Source organism: Anolis sagrei, chromosome X (assembly GCF_037176765.1).
Source record: "Anolis sagrei isolate rAnoSag1 chromosome X, rAnoSag1.mat, whole genome shotgun sequence".
NCBI lineage: Eukaryota > Metazoa > Chordata > Lepidosauria > Squamata > Dactyloidae > Anolis > Anolis sagrei.
The window spans coordinates 99,407,858-99,421,255 of record NC_090034.1 but is presented as its reverse complement, the minus strand read 5'-3'; the positions used below and the strand labels follow the sequence as shown (position 1 = coordinate 99,421,255).

The following is a 13,398-nucleotide window of genomic DNA, read 5'->3' as shown; positions in this document are numbered from 1 at the left end:
TCCAAACAGGGGATGAGCTGGAGATGTCTCTGCCTTGGTCCTTTCACCATTGGCTGATACTTCCCGGTTGCTTCAACTAAAACAACCTTTCAACATTTCAGTCGGGAATTCCCCTTCCTTTTTTGACGTAACGGCGGAAGTCAAAGCGGCCTGCTCTTCTCCGCTTCCCCTCACAAGGCGTTTGAGCTCCTCAACCGGAAGTTTACCTCGTGAAGCGTCCCGCCCTTCAACAAAATGGCGCTCCTGGCAACGGAAGTTGGCTTTTCCCCCTCTCTATTTCCACGCCGGCGACTTCCGGTTCCGTCTTTCCTTTTTGCCTACTCGTGGACCAAGATGGCGGCGCCTCGCCAAGGGCTCTCCTCAGAGGCGGCTTCTGCTCCGTCTTCCTCCTCGGCGGCTTTCCTGGGCTTCGGCCCCAACTCGCGGGACCCGAGCCGGCTCCCTTCGGCGCGGGCGGGCGGCAAAGGGCCCAGGAACCGCAAAAAGGGCTGGAAGCGATGGCGGGGGCCCGAGGCCAAGCTGGGCCGGCAGCTGGGCGACTGGCTGGAGGAGAACGCGGCCGAGCTGCGCCAGTTGGGGTGAGAGGAGCGAGGCCTTTCGGGCCTACTAGGCCTCAGAGTTGTGAGACCCCCAAACTGTCGTCCATTTACATTGTAGAATTGACACAGTTTGACACCAGACAGTGCTGTGGGAACCATTGGAGTTCTCTGGGTTGTTGTAGGTTTTTCCGGGCTATATGGCCATGTTCTGGAGGCAATTTTTCTCCTGACGTTTCGCCTGCATCCATGGCAAGCATCCTCAGAGGTAGTGAGGTCTGTTGGAAGTAGGAAAAATGGGTTTATATATCTGTGGAATGACCAGGGTGGGACAAAGGACATATAGCCCAGAAAAACCTACAACAACCCAGTGATTACGGCCATGAAAGCCTTCGACAATACATTGGAGTTCTCGTTTGACAATCCTTGTTTGTTTCCTACTAGCCATCCCCTGCCATGTGTTGCTGTGGCCCAGTCTATGTATATGTGTTTTGTGTGTATATATATGTGTGCGTTTGCGTGTGTGGTGTATATTTGTGTATTTGTGCGTTTATATGTGTACATGCATATTGTGTATATGTATGTGTGCATGTATATGTGCATGTGTATATGCATATATGTGTGTGTGCATATATATACGTGTGTGTATGAATGTGTGCATAGGCATATATATATGAGTGTATATGTATATATGTGTATATGTGGCAAATTCTTGGTGGGATGGGCATCCCAAGCCCCCTTCCCTCTCTCCTGAGGAATCTGTACAAGGACCAAGTAGCAACAGTCAGAACTGACCACGGAACAACAGACTGGTTCAAGATTGGGAAAGGCGTACGGCAAGGCTGCATCCTCTCACCCAACCTTTTTAACTTGTATGCAGAACACATCATGCAATGTGCGGAGCTTGATGAATGCAAAGCTGGGGTGAAAATTGCTGGAAGAAACATTAACAACCTCAGATATGCAGATGACACCACTCTGATGACTGAAAGCGAGGAGGAGCTGAAGAGCCTTCTAATCAAGGTGAAAAAAGAAAGCGCAAAAGCTGGGTTGCAGCTAAACATAAAAAAAAACCAAGATTATGGCAACAAGAATGATTGACAACTGGAAAATAGAGGGAGAAAATGTGGAGGCCGTGACAGACTTTGTATTTCTAGGTGCAAAGATTACTGCAGATGCAGACTGTGGCCAGGAAATCAGAAGACGCTTACTTCTTGGGAGGAGAGCAATGTCCAGTCTCGATAAAATAGTAAAGAGTAGAGACATCAGACTGGCAACAAAGATCCGCCTAGTCAAAGCCATGGTATTCCCTGTAGTCACCTACGGATGTGAGAGCTGGACCTTAGGGAAGGCTGAGCGAAGGAAGATCGATGCTTTTGAACTGTGGTGTTGGAGGAAAGTTCTGAGAGTGCCTTGGACAGCGAGAAGATCCAACCAGTCCATACTTCAGGAAAGAAAGCCCGACTGCTCACTGGAGGGAAGGATACTAGAGAAAAAGTTGAAGTACTTTGGCCACATCAGGAGGAGACAGCAAAGCCTGGAGAAGACAATTATGCTGGGGAAAGTGGAAGGTGTAAAAGGAAGATGGGCCGACCAAGGGCAAGGTGGATGGATGGCATCCTTGAAGTGACTGGACTGACCTTGAAGGAGCTGGGGGTGGTGACGGCCGACAGGGAGCTCTGGCGTGGGCTGGTCCATGAGGTCACGAAGAGTCGGAGACGACTGAATGAACAATATATGTATGTGTTTGTGCATATATATATACATGTGTGTATGAATGTGTGCATGTGCAAATGTATATATGAGTATGTGTATATGTATATATGGTGTATTTTTTGGGTTTTGAAGTCTATTCCACTGGGGTTTTTGTGTGTGTTAGTATGTGTCCAAATTTTGTGTAAATTCATCCAGTGGTTTTTCAGTTATGTTAATCCCACAAACTAACATTACATTTTTATTTATAGAGATTTATTTGTTTCCTATATTTATACCCCACCCTTCTCACCCACGAGGCGGGACTCAGGGTAACCTCACAAACACCATACGGTGTCATCATAATAAAACAATCAACAATACATTAAAATATTAAAACAGTAATTAAAACAATTGATTAACACATGCCTATTAAAATCAGAATCTAAAATCCAGTCCAGGTCAAATCAGTGCCATAAGTGTTAAAACCTTATTTTACTTTCTGCTCACTAATCCTATGCCAAAGAGAGTTGGTGCCTCCCAAACTACAGGGATCGCATAGCAGTTAAAGTATTGTCAAACGGCTTTAATTCTACAGGGTAAAACCAGGCATGGGCAAACTTGGGCCCTCCAGGTGTTTTGGACTTCAACTCCCACAATTCCTAACAGTCAGAAAAGGGCAGCTTGGGGCACACACTTCTCATCTGAGCACAGGGAGACCTCCTTCTCTTTTAACCTGCTCCACTGCTCAGCGCAGATCCAAAATTCAGTCTGGGCACAGTGAAGAAGTATCCATGCAGATTCAGCAAGTTGACTAAGATTCAGCAGAATGACTAAAACATAAAGGGATTCATAAATGGGAGTATATGATTATATTGGTGCAGGGTGGGCTTTGCTTCAGGTGGCTTCGTAAGTGAAGATACTTAGTTGAACATAAAGTTGGGTGAAAATATGGGTCTTCGAATGTTTTATAGTTGTTGATTGTTTCATAATGCAAAATATTTCCTCGTAATTGAAAACTGGGAAACATCTGTGTTGAGAACTCATGGGCTGGCTTTTCTTTCCAGAGGACCTGTGTCAGAGAAACCAAACGAGAGTCTTTTCTTTGTAGACGTTGGCAGTGAAGCAAAAGGTAAGTTGAATGGACAAAAATTGATCAACTTAGGTTGGAGATACTAAATGAAGGGGAGGTTGGATTTGAAGGAAAGGGTCTGTCCTCTTCCCTTTGTTTTCAGTACAGATTGTCTTGGTATACATTGATTGGTTGATTAAAGAAATAGCTTTAAAAGCATTTAAAGCATTTGAAATTCCTCTTTACAAAGGCAAAATGTTATGTATAAAGCCAGAGCATACATTCATAGTTTTAATATCCCAGGGTCATATGAAATACTGCAGCTTTCACAATCTGCCAGAAATGCAGAAATATGATGGAGAAGTTCATCCTCTCTCAGGAGTTTCCACAGGTGTGATACTGCTACAGAAAAAGTCCTGTCACATGTACCCTCCAGTCTAGCCTGATAGAGTAGAGTGGCACATAACACAGCCTCCTTTGAGTACTAATTTTATATTTTTATTGTGTGTGTGGTTTGTTCCTATAATTATACATTTGTTTTGTGTGCTTTTGTCTCAGTTCAAAAACAGAAGCATGCCAAACACAAGCCTTTGAAGATTGACTTGATCCTGCAGCCAGACTCCAAAGTGCCTCCACCCAAAGAGTAAGTTTTCTCTGACATCTTGCTCAAATTGTTTGTATGCACACGCACATGATGAAATCTGTGAACGCACACATTCTTTTTAGGAGACCCTAATAAGCCATTTCTTGGGTATGGATCTTGAAGGGAAAACTGTTGGTGGTCTAGGAAGGGAGGGGAGGGATAAATGATTAGTTATTAGAAATAACTGAATAACAGTAAGTCTGTTAAACAGTGATCCACAGCCTAGTTGGTGCATTGCAGTGGCATAGCTGTGTTGGCGTATGCAATGAGTGCAGAAGGGAAAAGCACACAGAGGCAGTGGCTAAATGGAGGGAAGTTATTGGAGATATAAGCTGATGGTGGTTTTCTGGCTTCTGGAAAAAAGTGGCCAGAGTTCTAAAGCCGCTTGGTTGACTGAGCCTTACTTTCTTTTTGTCCTTCTCAGCATCCTTTCCCACCAGGTCCCCAATGCCAAGAAGCTGAGGAAGAGGCAACAGCTTTGGGAGAAGCTGGCAGAGAAAGGGCAGCTCCCCCGGAAAGAGCGCCTCCTTCAGGAGAGGCTGAGGAAAGGCCCCACACCAAAAGCCCAACCTGAGGAAGCTGGCCGAGGCACCAACCCCTCCAGGGGTTTTTATGATATTTGGTCAGAGTCAAGTAAGTTCAGAACAAGTTTGAAACAGAGGTCTGGAATTTTGGAAGGTCTCTTCTTAGATCTAGTAGGAAAATGCCCTTTTCATTTCTAGAAGGGAATGGGGGGTTATCATTAAATATATCAGTGCAATGTGAGTCCTTTGGTAGGGCTGCTTTGTAAAAATGCGAGAGTTGTGCTGGATCAGACCATAGACCTATCTTGTCTTAATGTGTTAGCACAGCAGCCACCAGTTGCTTTCCTGGAGGCCTGCTAGCATTGCAAAGAGTCGACAGTTCGAATACATAGGTGTGTTGGTCTGGAATATCAGTATGCAAAGGGATTTTGAGGCACCTTTGAGATTGAGATAATCAAGTGAGAGAATGATGTTGGTAGCATAACCTTTCATAGACTCAGATGTTCAGTGTCATAAATCTCCGATTGGAAGGTTTGAGTATTGTATCTGTATGGGTTTTCACATGGCTTAGTTTGTCATATAAGGAGTTACACTGTTAATCTCTTCCATCCTGGAGGTCATCCTTTCAGATTCCCAATAACATACCTGCAGTCCACTCCCTTACCTTTTCTTTCCATCTTATGGTACAAGATGCATGCTTTTTTCCAGCTTCATTCTTTGGGTTGCACTTTCTATCTTCTCAGACTTGCTGTCCCTTTCCAATGTGTGCATTTTCTATTAGTCCTGTAGCTGTTCTTTTGGGGGTGGTGAGAATGACAGTTGAGCACATCTAGAGACCACTGGCCTGGGGAAAATGGTCCTGGATGGAGTCAGGTGCCCTTCATGCCGCTGACAGGAGAGGGCAGCACTTGCCAGCAGCTTAGCGAACGCATTGGCTTAGTAAGGTGATGGTTCTCAACCTTCCTAATGCCGCAACCCCTTGATAAGTTCCTCAGGTTGCAATGACCCCAAAATATAAAATTATTTTTGTTGCTACTTCATAACTAATTTTGCTGCTGTTATGAAATGTAATGTAAATGTCTGATATGCAGGGTGTATTTTCATTCACTGGACGAAATTTAGCACAAATACTGGATACGCCCAAATTTGAATACTGGTGGGGTTTGGGGGATTGATTTTGTCATTTGATAGTTGTAGTTGCTGGGATTTATAGTTCACCTACAATCAAAGAGCATTCTGAACACCACCACTGATGGAATTGAAGCAAACTTGGCACACAGAACTTCCATGACCCAACATAAAATACTGGAAGGGTTTGGTGGGCATTGACCTTGAGTTTTGGAGTTGTAGTTCACCTACATCCAGAGTGCATTGTGGACTCAAACAGTGATGGGTCTGGACCAGACTTGACACAAATGCTCAATATGCCCAAACGTGAACACTGGTGGATTTTGGGGAGTTGTAGTTGCTGGGATTTATAGTTTACCTACAATCAAAGAGCATTCTGAACCCCGCCAATGATAGAAATGGGCCATACTTCCCACACAGAACCCCCATGACCAACAGAAAATAAAGTGTTTTCTGGAGGTTTTTAGTGACCCCTCACAACCCCCACGGGTCTTGACCCAAAGGCTGAGAAACGCTGGCTTAGTATTTTGGGAAATCTCTAAGACAACTTTTGGGTCTCTCTTCTCTCTTGATCATTCTCTGTTCCATTGTATATATTTAAACATTTTTGGATCTAATTCAAATGAGGTCCCAGTGCCTTCCAGGCGTTGCTGGGCTACAAGTCTCCACAGTCCTAGACAGAAAAACCGTAATGTGGAAGACAGCTAAAACTTGTAACCTATCAATATCTGGAGGGCTGTGTGATTCCAGTCTTTAATGTAATATCTGTTAGTGTTTCCTTGTACCTATGAAGCGTGCATAGAAATAAGACCTGATGGGGAAATGAACACTGAATGCAAGTAGGTTGGTGTCTTATATAATACTAGCCGTCCCCTGCCACGTGTTGCTGTGGCCCACTCTGGTAGTCATGGGGGTTCTGTGTGGGAGGTTTGGCTCAATTCTATCGTTGGTGGGGTTCAGAATGCTCTGTGATTGTACGTGAACTACAAATACCAGCAACTACAACTCCCAAATGTCAAGATTCTATTTTCCCCAAAACTCCACCAGTATTCACATTTGGGCATATTGAGTAGGCGTGTAGAGTTTGGTCCAGATCCATCCTTGTTTGAGTCCACAGTACTCTCTGGATGTAGGTGAACTACAACTCCAAAACCAAAGGACACTGCCCACCAAACCCTTCCAGTATTTTCTGTTGGTCATGGGAGAACTGTGTGCCAAGTTTGGCCCAATTTCATTGTTGGTGGGGTTCAGAATGCTCTTTGATTGTAGATGAACTATAAATCCCAGCAACTACAACTCCCAAATGACAAAATCATTTTTTTTGAGTGAAGGACATACATTGGATTGTCTTGTGTCCAAATTTGGTGTCAATTCGTCCACTGGTTCTTGAGTTATGTTAATCTCACAAACAAACGTTACATTTTTATTCATATAGATGGGGTTGGAGTATGGCTCAGTGGCAAGGAGAATCCCATTTCTCCCTTAGAAGAAAAGCCAATAGTCCTAGTGGTGTCTGTTGGATTTCCTCCCAGCAGGGAATCACTCCCACACATTCTTAGGTTCCTTTCCCATGGAGTTCTGGCTCAGGAAAAGAGGGCGGTGGGTGCCAGGTGTCATCCTCATCTCCAAATGGTCTCCTGCCGTTATTTTTGACAGTTACATCCTACCTGATGAGCCGTCTTCTATCTCCCAGATCTGTTTTATCCGATCTGCCTTTTCTCCTTGTTTCCCCCTCTTCTTCTCCCAACCTGCCCCCGATCTGCTGGGTCAAGGGTTCAAGGCTAATCTTAGTGTCTTAGATCGTACCCTGACCTGCCCCGAGGCCAGCCTTTCCCAACCAGAACGTGACTGCCTTCCCACGCTTTCTGCCTGGGCCTCCAGCCATTGCCAAAACAGAGCAACACCACAGAGTAGGATTACCTCTGTTGACAGGGAGGGATTGGGATCCTTTGGTCTCACCCATCATCCTCTCGCCTTGGTCACTGCGGGCTTTTTATTCCTTTTGCTGAGCCTCGCTTTAATCCTCAGATTTTAAGGTAGTCCCAACAGGAACTCAGTGTCACTTAAGAAGGATTAGTTTCCACTTAACACAGGTTGGTGCCCCGCAGTCAAGGTGATTAGCATGAAAGGAAGGCTCTAATCGTGCGCTGTTGGTGAGAAGTGCTGAAACAGATGTAATGATGCTTTCCGATTACTATCAGGTGCTTAGTTCAAACTTAGTTCTCATTCCTATCATTTCACCAGCAAGTTTGCAGGGGCAAATTGGATGCCCGTTTCAGTCCGTAGCTTTTTTCTGACATTTAAAGTTACACCTCGTCCTGCTCTAAATGTTTGAGATAAAGATATGTTGCTTAGCACATCTGGTAAATCGTCAGCAATTGTAAGATCTATCAACCAAAAGGTTGCAAGTTCAAACCCCAGATTGGCATGAGCTGCCAAATGACACCCTATCTCATTGTTTACCTAAGCAATTCAAAAACAGCTTTAGCTGTAATTAGAAAAATTAGGTACCGCTAAAAAGTGGGGGAGGTATTTTACGATGCCATAAAGAAGATCAGAAAATGCTCGGCGACTAAAAGGAAGGAAGAAGTCTGTCTTGGTTAGATCACACCTGGAATATTGTATCCATTTCTGAGCACCACAACTGAAGAGAGATATTGACAAGCTGGAATGTATCCAGAGGAGGGAGACTAAAATAATCAAGGGTCTGGAGAACAAGCCCCATGAAGAGCAGCTTGGAGAGCTGGACATATTTAGCCTGAAGAAGGGAAGGCTAGGAGGAGACATGATAGCCATGTATAAATATGTGAGAGGAAGTCATAGGGAGGAGGAAGCAAGCTTGTTTTCTGCTGCCCTGGAGACTAGGATGCAATGAAACAGTGGCTTCAAACGACAGGAAAGGAGATTCCACCTGAGCATTAGGAAGAACTTCCTGAATGTGAGAGCCGTTTGGCAATTGAACTCTCTGCCCCGGAGTGTGATATAGGCTCCTTCTTTGGAAGCTTTTAAGCAGAGGCTGGATGGCCATCTGTCAGGGGTGCTTTAAATACAATTTTCCTGCTTCTTGCAGGGGGTTGGACTGGATGGCCCATGAGGTCTCTTCCAATTCTATGATTCTATGCAGATCTTCATTGCCAGTGTGATTTTTCTACTCTCAACTATTTTGTTGAGATTGGTCATTGCTGTCCTCCCAAGAAGTAAATGTCTTCTGATTTTCTGGCTGCAGTTTGCAAAGCAATCTTTGCGCCTAGAAATACAATGTCTGTCACTGCCTCCATGTTTTCTCCCTCTGTTTGCTAGTTATCAATCAGTCTGGGTGCCATAATCTTGGTTCTTTAAAAACATTTTACTGCAACCCAGCTTTTGCACTTTCTTATTTCCCCTTAGTTATAAGAATCCTCAGCTTCTCCTTGTTTTTGGCTGCCAAAGTGGAATAATCTGCATATCTAAGGTTGTTAATTTTTCTTCCAGAAATTTTAACTCCAGCCTTAGATTCATCAAGCCCCGCACGTCACATGATGTGTTCTGCATACAAGTTGAATAGATAGGATGAGAGTATATAGCCCTGTTGTATGTCAATAATGTCAATATGTCAATAATTCTCATTCTTCCCCCAGCTTCCAATTGGCAGCTGGAGTAAAACACATTCTGTCCCTTTCAGAAGAGACACGGGCTTTGGGGTGTTTATCAGTTTTATAATTCTCTTTTCTATCTTCCGTTTCACAGATCCACTGGACCAAGCCCTGGCTGGAAATGATATCTGGTTTTTAGAACAGACCCAAAAAAAGCCAGTCAAGGTAAGTGGATGGCCACTTTCTGAACAGGAGGAAGCTGTGAGCAGAACTGGGGGAAGTTCCTGGTTTTTGGACTACTGTTCTCAGAATTGCTCAGTGGAAATGACCTGTAATCATTAGGTTGATGCATAATTCAGAATAAAATTCAGAACTCGCATCTGATTTGTAAAATTTGTGCATATGGAGCTATTTCTGAAGTATGCAGGAAAGGTGGAATTTAGAATTTGAATCACTTGCCTATTTTTATTTTTTGTAAATGTTCTGTAACATTCAGATGTCTCCCAAGGTCAGTCTAATTTTCACTATAACCATTAAGCAACTTTGGCAAAGCCAAGATAACATCAAGTGCTTTTTACATCTCATTCCTTGCCAACTCCACCATAAGGAAGGCAACTGTAGGCGTGAATAACCACAGCCATCTTAGCTCTAGTTTGGAAAGGCCCTGCCGTAAACTACATTTCCCAGAATGCAAAGCTGCTTCAGACTCAAATGAGGCTGGTCTTGCAGTTGCTGTTTAGAGTTAGTCTAAATAAATATATGCAAAAAGGGCTAAAGTAAGTAAGTTAAGAGTATCTATGCTAAGTTGAAGTTATGTGGTTGTGTGTCATAAAGACGGACGGATATTCAAGGGGATTGCTATTGTCCCTTTTTGGGGGGATAAAATGTTTTGATCTAAACTTTTAAAAATCCCCAAAAATTTGTAGATGTGTGAATCTTTCTGAAACTTCCAGGGCTTTATTCCCTCGTTATCTTGTGGATTGTATATAAAATTCAAGTAGATAGCTCTTATAGTTTTTAAATTAAAATATTGTTTATGAAAACTTTGAAAATTTGCCAAAATTCCATGGATAAGTCAAATGTTCTGAAATTTGGTGAGCTAACTGTGCTAAATATGTTCTACCAGTGTAGCAAGTTTCATCAGGATAGCTCAAAAGATGGAGAGAGAAACCTTTCAAGTCTCCCCATGGACAGTGATGTTTTCTCTATTGCACATGCGCGACCGGCAGTAATGAAGTACATAAGTTTCATTGGAGTTCCAAAAATTAGGAGAGACTTTAGAAACAAAGCGCCAGCGCCCCCCTATTTTTGAAAGGAGCTTAGAACCATTTTTAATGGATCACACATGCCTAGTGATCATGCATTTTGTTGCATCTCAGAATAGGTTCACCTATAATAGGTGCACACAAACTGAAGTTTTTGTAGTTTATTAAAAAGTAAAGGTGAAAAGTTTAAAAAGCAAATAATGTTCCAAAGATCAATAAAACATAGCACTGTAAAGCAGAATTCCAAATGGCGCCAACAAAACAAAGTCCCATGAGAACATGACAAAATCCCAAGACCATGGACACAGGAAAACGAGCACAAGCTCGTGAGTGAGAAGTTGCTGAGGCAAAGGTTTGTTTTCAAACACCCTGTTTAATACCCTTTGCAATACATGAAAGCATTTCTTTGGCCTCGGACCTCCTTCTTGTTGGCTATTCTCACACTCCTTCGAACTCTGAATTCCAAATGGTCAGCCCGATCTAAGATTCCTGTTTCATCAAGGTCAGGCTGCTCGTTAGTGTCAGCCTGGTTGCCTTCCTGCCTACTATCAGGCTGAGAACTGTCCTCTTTTTCTGAGTCAATTTGCACCTGGCTAGTTTCAGTATCAAAAACATCATTCCCTGCTGTGGGAAACTGAACTTGCACACCCTGTTCCTCATTGTTTACAACAGAAACATTTGAACCTGATTGTGAACCTGAATCCCATCATCCTTGTCAGAAACACTCTGAGACCCCATTTGAGTCACAACACTATCAGTCTGTGTCGGTGGTTCCAGCTGAGTCACAACTCATTTTGGCTTCTTGGCAGTCGTAGCCCAAAAATAACTTGCAAACTTGGAGCACTGGGTTGTAGGAAGACTGGGGCTGCACAATGATACGATTTCTGTTCTTTATTATTTAGCGGCCAGAGAGGATGAAGAAGAAGCCATCGCAATTGCCAGCTGTGGAGGTCATCGCACCAGGAGGGTCTTACAACCCCAGTTTCCAATCTCACCAGGTATCTTGAAAGTTCAGAGGATATGCTGGGAAATTGCCATGGTATATTCCAAATAGGGTTGGGGGCTGCTGATTTAATATGGATAGCAATTATCTTACTCCTGACAGCTATTTGTATCTTTATTCTTGTACCTGGAAAGGCGCTGCTGCTCCAGGCCCATGAGGTTGAAGTGAAGAGACAGAAGGCGGAGGATAAACTGGAGCGTCAGCTGAATTTTCCCACAGCGGCTGAGGCCCCCACTCAGGTGAGCACTTTCCCCAAAAGGGAAGGAAGGAAAGCATCCTTTTGGTCAGCAAGTTCAGTAGCTCAGCGGTTTAACCCGCTGTGCCACCAGAGGGCCTTATTTCCTATTTAATCTTGCAATACTTACTTGGAAGTAGTTGTACTCCAGAAAGTTTGTGGCTGCCATTTCAATGTGCCATATTTAAACTTTCATCGGCCATTTTCAACCTTTCATGCACACCAAAAAACAAAGTTCCATGTTTGTATGATAGAACCAATTAGGAAATGACATTGATAACCCAGGAACAAAAACTGTGTTACATAGTGTTGTGTATATCCTGTCTTTCCCCATTCTGGGATGCAAGGCAAGTTATGCTACAATTTTTAAAGTTCTTAATATAAAAAATAAAATGCAATTACACAGTTCTTTGTGCACGAGGCAGGGCATTGTGGGCAAGCATACAGATGCAGAGTTGTCTGTTCTGCTCTACAGTCACACAAGGTGGAAGATACTTTTAGGTAGTGCCATTTTGCCAGGTTGTCTTTTGATTTGCCCACTCCACTTCTGAGTCTGTCCAGAGACTTGCAAGTTGACCATTCTTGTTTTGCCCCTGGAATCAGACCTTTATGAAGGGCCATCCAGTTGGGATTGCCTGATTTTGATGCCCACAGGGATGCTCTTGCTGTTGCTGGGGGAACATTTAGAGGAGTCGTGGTTCTCATGAAGCCAAACCCCGCTGCTCCTCCTTCTGGGGCTTCTCCCTCTCAAATACACTTTTTCTATTCCTATCTCACCCAGGGTTTTTAATGTTTTAACATTTTATCCTGTACATTTGGCCTGCCCTTTGTGTTTGATTTTATTATGTTATTTTGCAATGTTTATTTTATTTTGTTACTTTATGTATTTTGTTGTGATGCAGTTTTCTATAGTTTTGTGTCTTAACTGTGCTGTATTATTTTTGGGCTTGGCCTCATGTTAGCTGCCCCAAGTCCCCTTTGGGGAGATGGTGGTGGGTATAAATAAAGTTTATTATTATTTGAAACAAACAAGATGAATCCACAGCAGACACTCTTCTGGCTGTTGAATTGGATCACACGTCGGACATTTCCCAAGTGTCTAGGACTCTGCGATGTATTGGCAAATAATGCGTGCAGACCCCAGTAAGGTGGCCTTCTGCAGCTGGCAGATGATAATTTTGTCAGCGTTGATTGTGTTTAAGTGCAGGCCAAGGTCTTTAGGCACGGCACCCAGTGTGCCGATCACCACTGGGACCACCTTTACTGGTTTGTGCCAGATCTTTGCAGTTCGATTTTTAAATCCTCATATCGTGTCAGCTTATTATTATTATTATTATTATTATTATTATTTTCCTTGATTTGAGTCTACTGGGAGGAGGCTGATAGCCTTGCAGTGGGTGGCTTTCATATTGTTTAGCTTTATTTCTCTCACAGTTAGCAGCAAGCATCGGGAGGGGAAGTTGCTGCTAGTTTAATCAACTTTTTCCAGATAACTTGTAGAGTCTTACCAACAGGTGCAGGTTTGGGACACCCTGTGATTATTCTGCATATTAGCTGAAGTGCCAAAATCATCAAGTGCATTTTTTTAGATGAGCCCAAGAGAAAAAGCTTGGCAGGTTTAGAGCAACCTGCTTTCCTCCTTGGCTCTTGAAAGAGATCCCTCCTGCCTTCTTGGCACTTGAAAGCTTTACTCACCTGTGTAGTTTCCTATTTTTTTAATGAGATGAC

At 43.4% G+C, this 13,398-nt stretch overlaps 1 protein-coding gene across 2 annotated transcripts in view; it reads left to right on the top strand.

The window, feature by feature from the left end:
* The first annotated feature begins 299 nt into the window (after positions 1–299).
* The window catches only part of LOC137094944 (ribosome biogenesis protein NOP53-like), a 30,718-nt gene continuing 17,619 nt past the window's right edge, over positions 300–13,398 (top strand). For both annotated transcript variants that reach the window (XM_067460952.1, XM_067460953.1), the window contains exons 1-7: positions 300–578; positions 3,296–3,360; positions 3,859–3,943; positions 4,368–4,576; positions 9,322–9,392; positions 11,335–11,430; positions 11,570–11,674. In XM_067460952.1, the coding sequence (XP_067317053.1) occupies positions 334–578; positions 3,296–3,360; positions 3,859–3,943; positions 4,368–4,576; positions 9,322–9,392; positions 11,335–11,430; positions 11,570–11,674 (876 nt within the window). In that variant the 5' untranslated portion in view covers positions 300–333. The remainder of the gene's footprint in view (positions 579–3,295; positions 3,361–3,858; positions 3,944–4,367; positions 4,577–9,321; positions 9,393–11,334; positions 11,431–11,569; positions 11,675–13,398) is intronic.